This window comes from Bos grunniens, chromosome 4, assembly GCF_055505025.1.
Source record: "Bos grunniens cultivar Pamir isolate PY7600 chromosome 4, Bosgru_T2T1.0, whole genome shotgun sequence".
Lineage (NCBI taxonomy): Eukaryota > Metazoa > Chordata > Mammalia > Artiodactyla > Bovidae > Bos > Bos grunniens.
In genome coordinates, this window is record NC_141168.1 from 12,948,150 (window position 1) to 12,964,271 (window position 16,122).

Genomic DNA, 16,122 nt, shown 5'->3' on the forward strand with positions numbered 1-16,122 from the left:
TAAGAAAACCAAATGTAAACTATAAAAGGTACAGTTCACTTATAGGTGACACCTTGCAGATAACAGAAAGCACTCCAGCTAGTTTGAAGCAGAAGGGTATTTTAATGCAGGGAAAAGGGTGTTTACAACAAGTGTTGAAAGAGGCTAGAGACTGTTCCTCTAGTCTTTGCCACCGAGATTGACTCCTGGCATCAAAGCCACAATGGGATTATTAAAGGAGCAGCTACCTCTGTCTCAGTCAGGAAGCAGAGAAGTCAGGAAGCCATCACCAAATCTGATTCCCTGGAGAGTATAGTACTTGCTAGATCCTAAAACAGCTAATTCATATGCTGCCATCTCTCTCTCCCACTCAACTCAGGAATTTACTCACAATCTTAGAAACCCCATTTTGGATCACAGTAAAAGAGAACACACTGTTCAAAGGGCATGCCCTTAAAACACAGCCCACAGGCGCAGATGTAGATCTCAGGACACAACCAAGAGCCGGTGGTTAATGTGGATCTGGTGAGGTCACATTAACATGAGTAATATGTTAATATCCAGCTGCAGCATTAAAGGAGAAAGGATGGGGGTTGAAGAGCAGGCTCCAAATCAAATTACTTCTTCTAATCACTTGTAACAGACTAGTCAGATCTGGCCTGGCAATAAGCCAGCTTCTTCACTGCCTCTTTGACCTCTCGGTTCCTTAGACAATAAATGAAAGGGTTGAGGGCAGGGGTGACAAGGGCATAGAAGATGGAAATAACTTTGTTCATGTTGAAGGCGTGAATGGCTCGGGGCCGGGCATACATGAAAATTGTAGCTGAGTAGAAGATGGTGACCACCACGAGGTGGGAGGCACAAGTAGAAAACGCCTTCTGCTTGCCCGTGGGCATGCGTAGAACGGTGGCCAGGATGCATCCGTAAGACAGAATAGTGACAGTGAGCGGGAGGAGGAAGATGACCAGTGCCAGGACAAAGTCCACCAGCTCAGCTGTGGACATGTCTGTGCAGGAGAGGTTAAGTACTGGAGAGATGTCGCAGAAGAAATGGTTGATGACATTAGGGCCGCAGAAGCTGAGGCGAGAGATGAAGTATGTCTTAGCCAAGGAGATGCCAAAGCCAATGGTCCAGGAACCGAGAGCCAGGCGGAAGCAGAGCCCATGGCTCATTATGGTGGGGTAGTGTAGTGGGCGGCAGATGGCCACGTAACGGTCGTAGGCCATGGTGGCCAGGAGCACGCATTCCGTGCACATGAGTGCAATGAAGAAGTAAAGTTGTATCATGCAGTGAGCGAAGGAGATGCTTTTGCTCACAGACCAAAAACTAAACAGCAACTTGGGTACAGTCACAGAGATGTACCAGGTCTCCAAGAAGGACAAATTGGCCAGGAAGAAGTACATGGGCTTGTGCAGTGGCCGGTTCTGCTGCACCAACAGGATGATGGTCACATTTTCAGCCACTGTCAGAATATAGGCCATGAGGAACATGAGGAACACTGCTGCACGCATGCCCCAGCTCCCAGGGAACCCCACCAGGATGAACCTGGTGACCCGTGTCTGGTTTTCCACTTCCATATTGGAAACACAGGGCTTAACTCTCCTGGGAGAAAAAATTACTGGTCAGATTCCATGGTCCATTTGGAACCTTCCATCTTTTGCCTTCTTTGACTAGTAACAACAGTAACATCATTTTTAATAGTGCATTATAGGTTAGATCATACACTGGGTACATTATGTACACAATGTAATTTGATTCTCACATAGTCTTTTTATACATCTTAGTAATGAAGAAATTGAGTTTTAGAGAAGTATTAGTAACCTACCACATTCCCACTGGTAGCAGGGCAGGAATCACATTCAAGTCTAAGTCTAAACACCATGCTGTATCTATTACCCTACACTGCCTTTCACAACCACATCCAAATTAAACAGTATCAAACAACCATGTTCCACATTACCATTGCCAACTGTGAAGGATACACCTGGCCTTCCTGGCCTACCACCCACCCAGAGCGCTGGAAGTTCTGCCTTTACAATGCTTTTCCCCCTGTACTATCCATGGAGACAGAGTGAAACCTGTCATTGTCTGCGAGGTACATGAGACGGTGAGGTGGGGAGAGTTAGGCTTTCCAGTATTAAAAACCTGGACCTCAGTCGTAAATTGCTATATGAACCTTAAAATCTTATCATCTCCAAAACCCAATTTCCTCTTCTGCAAGTGCAAATATTAATATTCATTTAGCTTATGTCAATGTGGATCAAAACCCAAATGAAATGATGTAAGTAAAATTGTATATAAAGTAAAATTTATAAACATATAAATGACAGTAAGTGTGAAAGGGCTCCTCTCCCATCTCAGGGCCTTAAAAGATAAGATGGGCTCACAGGAGCGAGGAGAGTGACTGCTGTGGACCAAGCAGAGTAGAAAGTGGACATGAGCTTCCTCTTGTGGAGACTGAAGTCCTTGGGGGTGGAGGTAAAAGTCTCTTGGAGATTTTCTTTAATCAGCAAATAATAAGAAATACATAATAAAATTTGAGACATTTTCTATGAAGGTTAAAAAACAGAAATGATACATGTGTGATTGGCGAATGCCTCTTTGATCTCTGAGGAGGTGATATTTGCACAGAGGAGGATGCCAGAGCCCCAGCCTTCTGAAGAGTGAGGTGGGAGAGAGCTGCACTGAGATGAGGCCGTGCCTGCTGTGATGGAGGGAGAAGAAATGAGGACTAGGGGGGAAAGGCAAGCAGGGCCAGCACGCGTAAGACCCCACAGGTCATAACAGGGGATCTGAATAGTGGTCTAAATACCATGAGAAGCAAGTGAAAGACTTAAAGCTGAATAGGAGCACAGTATGACTCACGCTTGGAAAGATTTCAAAAGACTGTGGGAGCAAGAGTGGGAGTTGTGAGATTGCGGGTGGCTACTCAAAGGTGACGGTGACCTTGAAAACCTTGTTTCACGGAAGTGAGGGGACTCCAGATGTATGTTAAAAGCATCTTTAATGGTAATTGATGGATTAAATATGGGAGGAAAGAGAAGAGAGAAATCAAGGAGGAATTTCAGGTATATGGCTCACTATATGGAAGTGATGCCATTTACTGTAATGGGAAAAACTTTGGTGTTTACAGACACATTCCTCATAGTTGAAGAGATGGCAATGGGCAAGAATCTGTTAGGGTTTTGTTCTGATGAGTTTTAACATGAAGCCTGAACAATATTCCAGAATATTGTTCAGAATATTGAACAGAATATTGTTCAATATTTTCCAAAATATTCTCTAATAATCATTTATCAGTTATTACTAGGTGCTGGGAAACTTGCTAAGTATTTTTCAAATATGCCGTTAAATACACAAAACAAATAAATGAGGCACTGTTACTCTAATTTCACAGAGGACATTTTAGTTTAGACTGATTAAGTAACATTTCCAAGTTTGAGAGTGATGAAACCAGAATTAAAGTGAAGACACCATCTGTCTGACTACAAAAGCACAGCCTCAACCACAATGCTGTCTCACATATAGATAAGGAATACCAGATTTTTCACTCAACACAACTTTTTAAATATTTAAAATGTCTGATAATTTTAGGAAATATTCTACAATTGTACTGAAATTTCATTATTGGCACAGGCTATTAAAGATGAGCCCAAATTTTTACAAATGTGACAGACTGCATGTTCAATTACACATATGAAACAGAAATGAATATATAGAAATGCTTGGTAAATGTATCAGAGGAGAGAAAATCATTACAATAAAGATAAGTTTGACAATAAAAATGTTAGAGATATTTTAGGCAGATGAAACAGAGTGAACAAAGGCAAAGAGATATGAAATAGCCTGACATTTTCAGGGAAGCATCTCATTAAGACCTATTTCCTCTGTGAGTGGGAAAATTATAAGTTAATAAACGAATAGAAACATAAAGAGAAAAGGGGGATGGGAGAGAGAGAGCAACGGCCTAGGGAAAGAGAAGAAGAGATAAAATAGTGTTAAGGACCAGATTGTAGATTCCTTCATATGAAATGCTGCTGCTATGTCATGTCAGTCGTGTCCAACTCTGTGCGACCCCATAGACGGCAGCCCACCAGGCTCAGCCGTCCCTGGGATTCTCCAGGCAAGAACACTGGAGTGGGTTGCCATTTCCTTCTCCAGTGCGTGAAAGTGAAAAGTGAAAGTGAAGTCGCTCAGTCGTGTCCAACTCTTAGCGACCCCATGGACTGCAGCCTACCAGGCTCCTTTGTCCATGGGATTCTCCAGGCAAGAGTACTGGAGTGGGGTGCCATCGCCTTCTCCTCATGAAATATTAAGGTATTTAAGAGTTATTCTATATTATAGACAATATGCAATCATTGAATGTTTTCAGCAGCTGATAACATCCTCACATTGCACCCTGGTTTTTGTTATGGGGGGCATGGATTTGGTTGGGTCAGGGTTGCCAAATCAGAGATTAAAGCACTAGTTGGAATACAACTTCATAGCCAACAAAGACACACACAAAGAAAAGAAAAATCACCCCAGTTATAGCATTTATTAAAGAAAAGAAGACAAACATACGCAGACATACTTGTTCACAAGTTATATGAGTAAATTTACACTCCTAGAGGAGGCTCAACAACCACAACAGATTTCCTTATTTCTCACCCACTAAACGAAGGGTGCGAGCACTAACCATTGCACATGAATAGGAGGGCTTGACCACACACGTTTTCAATGTATGATTTTACCATAAACTTTGTGGACATTTACACTCATGGTGGTTTCTACTCCACTACGGTGTACTCAAACTTGTTACCCCCTCATTTGAGACTTTTACCAATGATCCAGAATCAAGCATTTTAGCTTCTTCTCTCGATTCTTGTGCCTGCTGCGTGTACACTTCTGCTTAACTCTGTATGGATTCTGTACAAGGGTAGGATCCAAGTAATCCAGATATGATAGAAACATAACCTCCTTCCCTGTCAAGACAGCAGCAGTTTTTGTAGCCACCATCACAAATGAATTGCCAGGAAGATGCAGCAGCAAAATTGCTGTCAGAAGGCATAATAAGAAACTGCAGGCTGGGATCAGAGCCTGGGGTTTTCATTTCTGACCCAGTATCAAGAGACCCCTCAAACGTAGTAGGAGGAATGTGCTCTCTGCATATCTGGCTGTACTTAGAGTTCAAAAGACGAGATTATGACTGTGACTGATTGCTGGAGATTGAGAGTGGATAGAAGGAAGACATGTGACAACAGAATTAAATGTTTGGTATTTAAACGTCACTGTGCCATATGAACCTGAAACAGAGCTGAAATTTCATTATAGGCACAAGCTATTAGAGATGAGTCCACATTTTAAGAAATGTGACATAGATACATATTCTATCATACATGTGAAACAGAAATGAACATACAGAAATGCTTGGTAAATGTATCAGAGAGGAGATAATCATTAGACTGAGTCCTAAAAAATAAAATGATATTCTGAGAAGGGACTCTTACCTTGGCTCAGCAGCCTCTAAATGGCTGGGATATGAAAAGAAATTCTTCACTGATTCTAAAATAGGAAGAAGTAGAAAAGAAAGATTCAGGTATTGGGTAGATGTGAAAAGCACACTCTCTAAACATACAAAGGGTGAATGGCCACAGGTTACCCAGCTGCTTCCAAACTGATAGTCAGGACTAGAGGAGAGGTGAGCCCTGGACACTGGGAACACATCTGTGCCTGATGTGGCTCCAGGATGGCTCTCCCAGTATCCTGGGGCCAGAGCACCCATTGCCTCCCTGCAGGAAGCTGCAGTGGTCTTAGGCACACCACACTGTGAAGATCTTTGGATTCTGAGAGCTTTATACGGTTTTAAGACTTGCCCTACACCTCTGCAAACACCCAGGAGAAAAGCACTTTGACAAGGCAGTTCACGTCTCTTGTGGGAGCCATGAGAAATTTCTATTTGCCTATTGTGGTAATCTAACTTATTTTATACAGTATTAGTTCCAGAGGGGAAAGAAATCCATGCTTTGAAAAGAACCACCTGTGAATTTAGTCTTTGCTGAAGCACAAAGAGAAAAAAAAAATTACTACTTTTAAATCTATCTGTAGATTTTTCAGGATGGCCTGTGGCTCAGATGGTAAAGAAATTGCCGGCAATGCAGGAGACCCGGGTTTGATCCCTGGGTCAGGAAGATGGCAACACACTCAGTATGCCTGCCTGGAGAGTTCCATGGAAGAGCCTGGTGGGCTACAGTCCATGGGGTCGCAAAGAGTTGGCCACAACTGAGGGACTAACACTCATTTTTCATAGATTTTTCAATTATTATTCAATCTTCAGTTACTTAAAACAGGACAATCATATCAGTACTCCATGGGAGATACTAATATCTAAAGTAAACATACTGCTACATTTCAGTAAAATTTTAAATAAAGGTTTTTGTTTAAATGCTTCTGCTGTAATTGTGTGCTAAATAAATTTATCATAATGGGATCATTACTTCGTCAGCTGCCTTTGAGAACCACTTGACCAGTATTTCATGTTCTAGGACAAAATTTTAGTTTACTAAAATCACTTCTCTGAAATCTGAAGAACTCTTAAATAACCCTCACAGAAGCAAAAGCTGTCTAATTCATTGGGGTTTCATGAAATGAAAACTGGAGATATTAGTAGTTATAAGCAATTCAGCCCTCCAATGTGTCTATGATAATTAAACAGGCTTTAACTCAGTTTATAGGGCTGAAGTATGAATAGAGATCAAACAGTGATAACACCCATATACTGGACTACTGCTTAGCAATAAAAAAAAAAAAAAAAGAACTGTCCTTTACCATTAAAAATCTAGACATAACATGCAGGTTTCCGTGGTGTAGTGGTTATCATGTTCGCCTAACACGCGAAAGGTCCCTGGTTCGAAACCAGGCGGAAACAACACTGGTAGGCATCCTTATTTTGGGCCTTCCCTGAGACTCAGACAGTAAAGAGTATGCCTGCAGTGTGGGAGGCACTGGTTCAATCCCTGGGTTGGGAAGATCCCCTGGAGAAGGAAATGGAACACAACAGATACAAGATGACAGCTGAAGGGCCTCAGGACCTGAGGGAAAACAGGACAGAGAGTGAGTTCCCTGGGTTTCCTTAACGCTTCCCACATACCCTGGACAGAGATCTGCAAAATTATCCAACCTGCAACTGCCAGCCAATACATATATATCTCCAAGAAAAGACTGTATAGCTGAATTCTAGAATAAGATAGTGTCAGTGTGTCATGGAATATAGCCAGTTTGTATCTCAAGAACTCCTCCTAGCTATTTGAGATCATTTGTATGGAATTCTGATGCTAAACATCTTGTGTAAAGACACAGACACAGTAATTCATAGAACACTCTGACGATAGACATTCCCAATCTTTGGAGGAGAAGCGTGCTCCCGTTCTCAGTCTCCCTGGCACACTGCCACCGCAGCAGGTGGCCATAACTGGGTTAGCACAGATACTGTCTGGCGGACCCTCTGTCATTTCTTTCCATTAGTGCCTGCCACATCATGATATATTTAAGATCCATTTGGGAAAACTGTCGATGATATCAAATGATACATTTGGGGGGATGTCAGTTGTTCTAGGATTTTAGGATAAAAGGATTCAGGATAAATAGGATTTGAAAGAAGTGTCTTATTTTTAGTTGTTGCAATTTAGTTTTTATACTTCAGCTCTATTAACTGTTCTTTACCACTAGCACCACTTGGGAAGCCCTTGAAAGTAAGTGAAAGTCTCTCAGTTGTGTCCAACACTTTGTGACCCCATGGACTTTAGCTTGCCAAGCTCCTCTGCCCATGGAATTCTCCAGACAAGAATACTGGAGTGGGTCGCCATTCCCTTCTCCAGGAGATCTTCCCAACCCAGGGATCGAACACAGGTCTCCTGCATTACAGGCAGATTCTGTACTGTCTGAGCCACCAGGGAAGCCCAAGAATACTGGAGTGGGTAGCCTATCCTTTCTCCAGGGGATCTACCTGACCCAGGAATCAAACCAGGGTCTCCTGCTTTGCAGGTGGATTCTTTACCAGCTGAGCTACCAGGGATGCCTTTTAAAGCCCTTATTCCCTTATATACATCCTTTCCCACCCTCTTGCTTCCCAGTCTTTTCAGTCTGGTTGTTGGCTGTCTTGACTCTTAACCCTAGCGTTAGGCTGCCATACTTTTGCCTTTAAATATTTTCAGCAAATGCCACCTGGAAAGCCATCCCAGTCCTGATAATACAAGTCCTGAGTCAGTAAAACAAAGGCCAGCTTTATGCCAGCTCTTCAGGTAGTTGCCAGACATGTTGAAACAGCCAAAATTCTTTGAGTAAGGTCCAGATTGCTGTTTTTTACTGGCAACCTGCACCAGGAGTATAGACTGTAACCTTCATGGCTGTCACCAATTTGGGAGGTGAGAGGTAATAAGTGGGCAGCTGAAATACCCCAGTATATTTTACCGTAATGCAGCATTTTCAGTTTTTATTCATCTTTCCCCTTTTGTAGTCAGTTTTTTTACCAGATTTCAGAGTTCTGCAAAGGTTAATTCCAAAAGTTTTTGCCAGCTTATTGGCTGTTTTGTGGAGAAATAAAGTCTTGGAATTCCCTACTCAACAATTTTCAGTAATGTTTACAAAAATATCATTACCTTAAATATGTATATAATTTATATTTATTTATATAAATATTTATACATTTAATTAATCTACATATTTAAATACCAACCCCATGAACAGTATGAAAAGGCAAAAGGATAGGATACTGAGAGAGGAACTCCCCAGGTCCGTAGGTGCCCAATATGCTACAGGAGATCAATGGAGAAACAACTCCAGAAAGAATGAAGGGAAGGAGCCAAAGCAAAAACAATACCCAGTTGTGGATGTGATTGCTGATGGAAGCAAGGTCCGATGCTGTAAAGAGCAATATTGCATAGGAACCTGGAATGTTAGGTCCATGAATCAAGACAAATTGGAAGTGGTCAAACAGGAGATGGCAAGAGTGAACATCAACATTCTAGGAATCAGTGAACTAAAAAGGACTGGAATGGGTGAATTTAATTCAGATGACCATTATATCTACTACTGTGGGCAAGAATCCCTTAGAAGAAATGGAGTAGCCATCATGGTCAACAAAAGAGTCCAAAATGCAGTACTTGGATGCAATCTCAAAAACAACAGAATGATCTCTGTTCGTTTCCAAGGCAAACCATTCAATATCATGGTGATCCAAGTCTATGCCCCAACCAGTAACACTGAAGAAGCTGAAGTTGAACGGTTCTATGAAGACCTATGAGACCTTTTAGAACTAACACCCAAAAAAGATGTCCTTTTCATTATAGGGGGCTGGAATGCAAAACTAGGAAGTCAAGAAACACCTGGAGTAACAGGCAAATTTGGCCTTGGAATATGGAATGAAGCAGGGCAAAGGCTAATAGAGTTTTGCCAAGAGAACACACTGGTCATAGCAAACACCCTCTTCCAACAAAACAAGAGAAGACTCTACACATGGACATCACCAGATGGTCAAAACCAAAATCAGATTGATTATATTCTTTGCATCCAAAGATGGAGAAGCTCTATACAGTCAGCAAAAACAAGACTGGGAGCTGACTGTGTCTCAGATCATGAGCTCCTTATTGTCAAATTCAGACTTAAATTGAAGAAAGTGGGGAAAACCACTAGACCATTCAGGTATGACCTAAATCAAATCCCTTGTGGAAGTGGAAGTGAGAAATAGATTTAAGGGCCTAGATCTGATAGACAGAGTGCCTGATGAACTATGGAATGAGGTTCATGACATTGTACAGGAGACAGGGATCAAGACCATCCCCACGGAAAAGAAATGCAAAAAAGCAAAATGTCTGTCTGAGGAGGGCTTACAAATAGCTGTGAAAAGAAGAGAAGCAAAAAGCAAAGGAGAAAAGGAAAGATATTCCCATTTGAATGCAGAATTCCAAAGGATAGCAAAGAGAGATAAAAAAAAAAGCCTTCCTCAGCGATCAATGCAAAGAAATAGAGGAAAACAACAGAATGGGAAAGACTAGGGATCTCTTCAAGAAAACTAGAGATACCAAGGGAACATTTCATGCAACAATGGGTACGATAAAGGACAGAAATGGTATGGACCTAACAGAAGCAGAAGATATTAAGAAGAGGTGGCAAGAATACACAGAAGAACTGTACAAAAAAGAGCTTCACGACCCAGATAATCACGATGGTGTGATCACTCACCTAGAACCAGACATCCTGGAATGTTAGGTCAAGTGGGCCTTAGGAAGCATCACTACAAACAGAACTAGTGGAGGTGATGGAATTCCAGTGGAGCTCTTTCAAATCCTGAAAGATGATGCTGTGAAAGTGCTGCACTCAATATGCCAGCAAATTTGGAAAACTCAGCAGTGGCCACAGGACTGGAAAAGGTCAGTTTTCATTCCAATCCCAAAGAAAGGCAATGCCAAAGAATGCTCAGACTGCCGCACAATTGCACTCATCTCACACGCTAGTAAAGTAATGCTCAAAATTCTCCAAGCCAGGCTTCAGCAATATGTGAACCATGAACTTCCTGATGTTCAAACTGGTTTTAGGAAAGGCAGAGGAACCAGGGACCAAATTTCCAACATCCACTGGATCATGGAAAAAGCAAGAGAGTTCCAGAAAAAAACATCTGTTTCTGCTTTATTGACTATGCCAAAGCCTTTGACTGTGTGGATCACAATAAACTGTGGAAAATTCTGAAAGAGATGGGAATACCAGACCACCTGACCTGCCTCTTGAGAAACCTTTATGCAGGTCAGGAAGCAACAGTTAGAACTGGACATGGAACAACAGACTGGTTCCAAATAGGAAAAGGAGGACGTCAAGGCTGTATATTGTCACCCTGCTTATTTAACTTATATGCAGAGTACATCATGAGAAACGCTGGGCTGGAAGAAGCACAAGCTGGAATCAAGATTGCCGGGAAAATATCAGTAATCTCAGATATGCAGATGACATCATCTTTATGGCAGAAAGCGAAGAAGAACTAAAGAGCCTCTTGATAAAGGTGAAAGAGGAGAGTGAAAAAGTTGGCTTAAAGCTCAACATTCAGAAAACGAAGATCATGGCATCTGGTCCCATTACTTCATGGGAAATAGATGGGGAAACAGTGGAAACAGTGTCAGACTTTATTTTTTTGGGCTCCAAAATCACTGGAGGTGGTTTTTGCAGCCATGAAATTAAAAGACGCTTACTCCTTGGAAGGAATGTTATGACCAACCTAGATAGCATATTCAAAAGCAGAGATATTACTTTGCCAACAAAGGTCCATCTAGTCAAGGCTATGGTTTTTCCAGTGGTCATGTATGGATATGAGAGTTGGACTGTGAAGAAAGCTGAATCACTGAAGAATTGACGCTTTTGAACTGTGATGCTGGAGAAGACTCTTGAGAGCCCCTTGGACTGCAAGGAGATCCAACCAGTCCATCCTAAAGGAGATCAGTCCTGGGTGTTCATTGGAAGGACTGATGCTGAGGCTGAAACTCCAATACTTTGGCCACCTTATGCAAAGAGCTGACTCATTGGAAAAGACCCTGATGCTGGGAGGGATTGGGGGCAGGAGGAGAAGGGGACGACAGAGAATGAGATGGCTGGATGGCATCACCGACTCGATGCACATGAGTCTGAGTGAACTCCGGGAGTTGGTGATGGACAGGGAGGCCTGGTGTGCTGTGATTCATGGGGTCGCAATGAGTCGGACACGACTGAGTGACTGAACTGAACTGAACTGATACATAAATGTGGGCTCCCCCAGTGGCTCAGTAGTAAAGAATCCACCTGCAATGCTGGAGACCTAAGAGATGTGGGTTTGATCCCTGTGTCAGGAAGATCCCTTGGAGGAAGACATGGCAACCCACTCCTGTATTCCTGTCTGGAGTATCCCATGCACAGAGGAACCTGGCCGGATACAGTCCGTAGGGTCACACAGAGTAGGACACAGATGAAGCGATTTAGCTTGCCCACACCCACACTCACATACGTTACATATTATCTTTGCATCTTTTACCCTTGCCAAATTCCCTTATAAATTCCAAGATCTTTGTTGTCAATTCCTAGAGATTTTGTATGTAAATAATAATGCCTCCTGAGAACAAAGTGATTCTATTTGGTTTTTTTCTAATTTGCATTTCTTTTATTTCTTTTTCTGGCCTTATCCCTTTGGCCAGAATTTCCAGATAAGAAAACTGATGATCATGGACATTAAGCATTGTTCTCAATGAGAAAACGATTCCATTTTTTGCTAATAAATATTGATGTCAGCTGTAAGTTATTTGTATATACATTTTATTGGGTTAAGAAGTTTCCTTCTATACCTAGTTTGCAAAGATTTTTTTTATTAACATTAATACTTTTTGCCACCTATTGAAGTGCTAAACTGGTTTTCCCTTTTAGTCTATTGATACAGGGAAATATATACAGTGATTTATTTTAAGGTGTGGAACTAAATTAACTTATAAGCTATTATATTTTTGCAAAGTATTGGATTTTATTTGGCAATATTTTTAGAATTTTGTGTGGCTGTTCATGACTGTTATTGATCTGTGGTTTCCTTTCTATAATGTCTTGGCTTGGTTTGCTGTGAGGGTAATCCTGACTTCATTAAATAATGTGGCATTTACCCCTTTTCTATATTCTGGAAGAGTTTGAACTAGTATTAATACACACATATGAGAAGATACTTTATATCATGTGTTATCAGGGAAACACAAATTAAGTCAGTAATCAAATACCACTACACACTATTAGAACAGCCAAAATCCTAAACACTGGAGAATGCTGGAGAAATATGGAGCAATAGGAACTCTCATTCACTGTTGGTGGGAATGCCAAGTGGTACAGCCACTTTGGAAGACAGTTTGGTGGTTTTCTACAAAGCAAAGCATACTTTTACCATACGATCCAGCAATCACGTTACTTGGTATTTACCTAAAGGAGTCCTAAAGGAGTCAAAAATATGTCCACACAAAACCTGCACACAAATAAGCAGCTTTATTCATAATTACTGAAAATTAGAAGCAGACAAGAAGTCCTTCAGTAGGTAAATGAATAAACATGCAGACAATAGAATGTTACTCAGTTCCAAAAAGAAATGAATGACTAAGCCATGAAAAGACATGAAGGAACTTAAATGCAAATTACTAAGTGAAGGAAGCCAATATGAAAGGCTGTATACTGTATGATTCCAATTATAAGACATTCTAGACCCCTTCTCCCCAAGTTTGCAGTGACATATAATTGATGTGTACTATTTGGTATTTATATTTATAACTTTTTCCATTTATTGTAACTATATCAACAGAAAGACAAAGTAAACAAATGGAATGAACTGGAGAATTAAAATTCAAAATAATCTAGGCAGGTTGGTGTGTGAAAATCAATAATGATTAGCAAAACAAAATGCACATACCTGTGTTTAAGTTTAAGAGAAAATGAGTACAGTGTGTGTGGAATCTTTGTAACCAGTTTATAGGAACCAGGTCTTTGAAAATTAGTTGAATAAAAGACTGTGGTAATGAATAACTTTGGAAATAGACAGTGGTGATGTTTGTACAAAATTGTGAATGTAATTAATGCCATTGAAGTACACACTTAAAAATGACTAAAATGACAAGTTTTATGTTATATATTGTATGTTTTATCACAATAAAAAAGACTATAGTGAAGCCACAGATTTCTCATCTTCAAAGCAAATAAGATCCAGCATAATGATATGAACAAATATTCTGTCATATATTATTTACTTCAGAATATAATATCACAGTCCAGATTTAGGCATAGAGAGTATTGAAAGCTCCAAAATTGATGTTATTTTTTTTAAGGAGTTGAAAAAACCATTTGGAGGAAATAAAGCTGTTCTAAAAACAACTGGAGTATTGTCATATAGAAAGAGAAACAAACATTCTCTCTTCTAGTCCACAAAAGTGTAAGTAGACCTAATTGTCAGAATTCATCTATCCATTCAATCCACAGACCAGGTCCGCTTGATGAAGCCATGCATTATTCCTTTAAACATGGACAAGCTAATAAAATGTAAAAATGGGAGAAGAATCCTGAATACTACTAAGATACTGAGATAAGATGATCTAAGAAAAGGCCCTTTCATGAATCACTGGTATGTAAATTACCTGGTATTAGCCTACAAAAGGAAATGCATTAATTATGTGGAGAAATTCTTCACTTGAAATCCAGGATCTGACCGTAATAGTCTTCTTTAGTGTAAATGTGGCAGTCCCCCCTTCACTTATCTGACCTTCTTTTTGATTTTGATGATAGATAACAAGAAGTTCTTATAGTCTTTACCCTTTGTCTCTGAATTTGTCTAAAAGTTTACTGAGAGCAGCCATAACCTCTTTATTTCTCAAGCTGTAAATCAAGGGGTTCAACATAGGGGCCACTACAGCATAAAAGAGAGCAACCATCTTCTCCCCTTCCACTGAGTAGGCGGACCGTGGCCCCAGGTAGGTGAAGATGGCAGCTCCAAAGCACATGGAAACCACAAGGAGGTGAGAGGCGCATGTCCCAAATGCTTTGCTACGTCCCTGAGCAGAATGAATGTGCAGAATGGCAGCAACGATACGACCATAGGAAAACAGAACCAGGAAAAAGGGAAGCATGATCACCAGAAATCCTGAGATGGCCACCATGACCTTGTTGAAAGAGATATCCACGCAGGCTAGCCGCAGCACTGCTAGGGTCTCACAAGCAAAGTGATTCATAACACTGTGACACAGGGGAAGCCGAAAGGTGATGACTGTCTCCAGCAGGGAATTCATGAAACCAGCCCCCAAGCAGCCCACAGCCAGTCCCAGACACAGCCCTCCATGCATGATGACCGTGTAGTGCAGCGGGTAGCACACCACCACATAGCGGTCATAGGCCATGGCCCCCAGCAATAGGAACTCAGACGCAGCCAATGCCAGGGACGTAGAGAGCTGGATCAGACAGCTGTAGAATGGGATGGACTTCTGGACTGAGAGCAGGTGCGCCAGCATTTGAGGGACAATACTGCTTGAGTAACAGAGGTCCACAAGAGATAAAACACTAAGGAAGAAATACATGGGGGTGTGAAGCCTGCTGTCCAGTCTGATCAGAAGAAGGATGAGGGCGTTTCCCACAATGGTCACCAAGTACATGGCCAAGAACAAGACAAAGAGGGAGACTTGAGTCCCCCAGTCGCTGGACAGCCCCAGCAGAATGAACTCACTCACCCATGTCTGCGTTTTATTCCCCTGACCCATTGGTTTCTAAGAACTGAACTAAAGATGTCAAAATGACAAATTAAAGAAACTCAGAATTGGAAGATGGCTTTCATACCACATGGAGAACCTACCCTTTTGAACTTAAAGTTCTCCCTGAATGTCTCAGCCAGATCGTCATCCAGACTCTGCTTAACGTATCTGTAGAGGAAGAATCTAACAGTACCCAGTTGTGCAGCTGGAAATCAAGGGGAAAAAAAAGGTTACATTCTTGAAATTCAATTTCTTAGAACATAAGTTTTCTCTCAAATATCTACTCTTAAATGGAGGAAGGAAATTAATGAAGTGTTTAGATTTAAAATTCTAGTTAACTTAGTAGTTATTAGAGGGGATCATTACTGTCTTTCTGGTGAGACAGTTTTTAGCCCACATGAAAGATCTTCTTCTGAATTCTACATGATGTTCGGTACCATTTAACTTTTTTGTTTTGTTTACTCTCTGGATGTCTCAGACACAACTGTACTCACCCCTCCTCAATGGAATGTATTCATGAAATCCTGAATGTTTTAAGTAATATTCTCATACTTATTACCAAGGGATTTGGAATTTGTTTTCTATAATTTCCCTTTTAATCTGAGAGTGTCAGGTGGAAGGTCTCATCTTCACCTACCTCACACCAGTAGCCCAGGTGGACCTGTCTACCCACGATGGCCAACTTCAAGAATCAGGTGTTAAATGAAGACAAGGTATACCTACCTGTTGAAATGTATCTCTTATGCCCTCCAAGGGTAATTTAATAATGTGTTTAATGATGTCATGTTATCGTGTGTGCATGCTCAGTCACTGCAGTCATGTCCAACTCTTTGTGACCCTATGGACTATAGCCCACCAGGCTCCTCTGTCCATGGGATTCTCCAAGCAAGAA

General features: G+C 41.2%; 2 protein-coding genes and 1 non-coding gene across 3 annotated transcripts; 1 reads left to right on the forward strand and 2 right to left on the reverse strand.

Annotated features, from left to right (window-relative positions):
- Positions 1–623: 623 nt before the first annotated feature.
- OR6B1 (olfactory receptor family 6 subfamily B member 1) lies at positions 624–1,556 on the reverse strand. The gene has a single exon (XM_086398088.1). The coding sequence runs from the start codon at positions 1,554–1,556 to the stop codon at positions 624–626; it is 933 nt and encodes a 310-aa protein (XP_086254214.1).
- A 5,257-nt stretch (positions 1,557–6,813) lies between these two features.
- TRNAV-AAC (transfer RNA valine (anticodon AAC)) lies at positions 6,814–6,886 on the forward strand. The gene has a single exon. It is a non-coding gene; the product is annotated as a tRNA-Val (tRNA).
- Positions 6,887–14,297: 7,411 nt separating this feature from the next.
- LOC147373564 (olfactory receptor-like protein OLF3) lies at positions 14,298–15,239 on the reverse strand. The gene has a single exon (XM_086398089.1). It carries the CDS (start codon positions 15,237–15,239, stop codon positions 14,298–14,300), a length of 942 nt encoding a protein of 313 aa, XP_086254215.1.
- Positions 15,240–16,122: the final 883 nt, after the last annotated feature.

What these genes read in the sequence shown, in the direction of transcription:
- OR6B1 (XM_086398088.1), bottom strand. Translation starts at nt 1,556, where the DNA reads ATGGAAGTGGAAAACCAGACACGGGTCACCAGGTTCATCCTGGTGGGG.
- LOC147373564 (XM_086398089.1), bottom strand. Translation starts at nt 15,239, where the DNA reads ATGGGTCAGGGGAATAAAACGCAGACATGGGTGAGTGAGTTCATTCTG.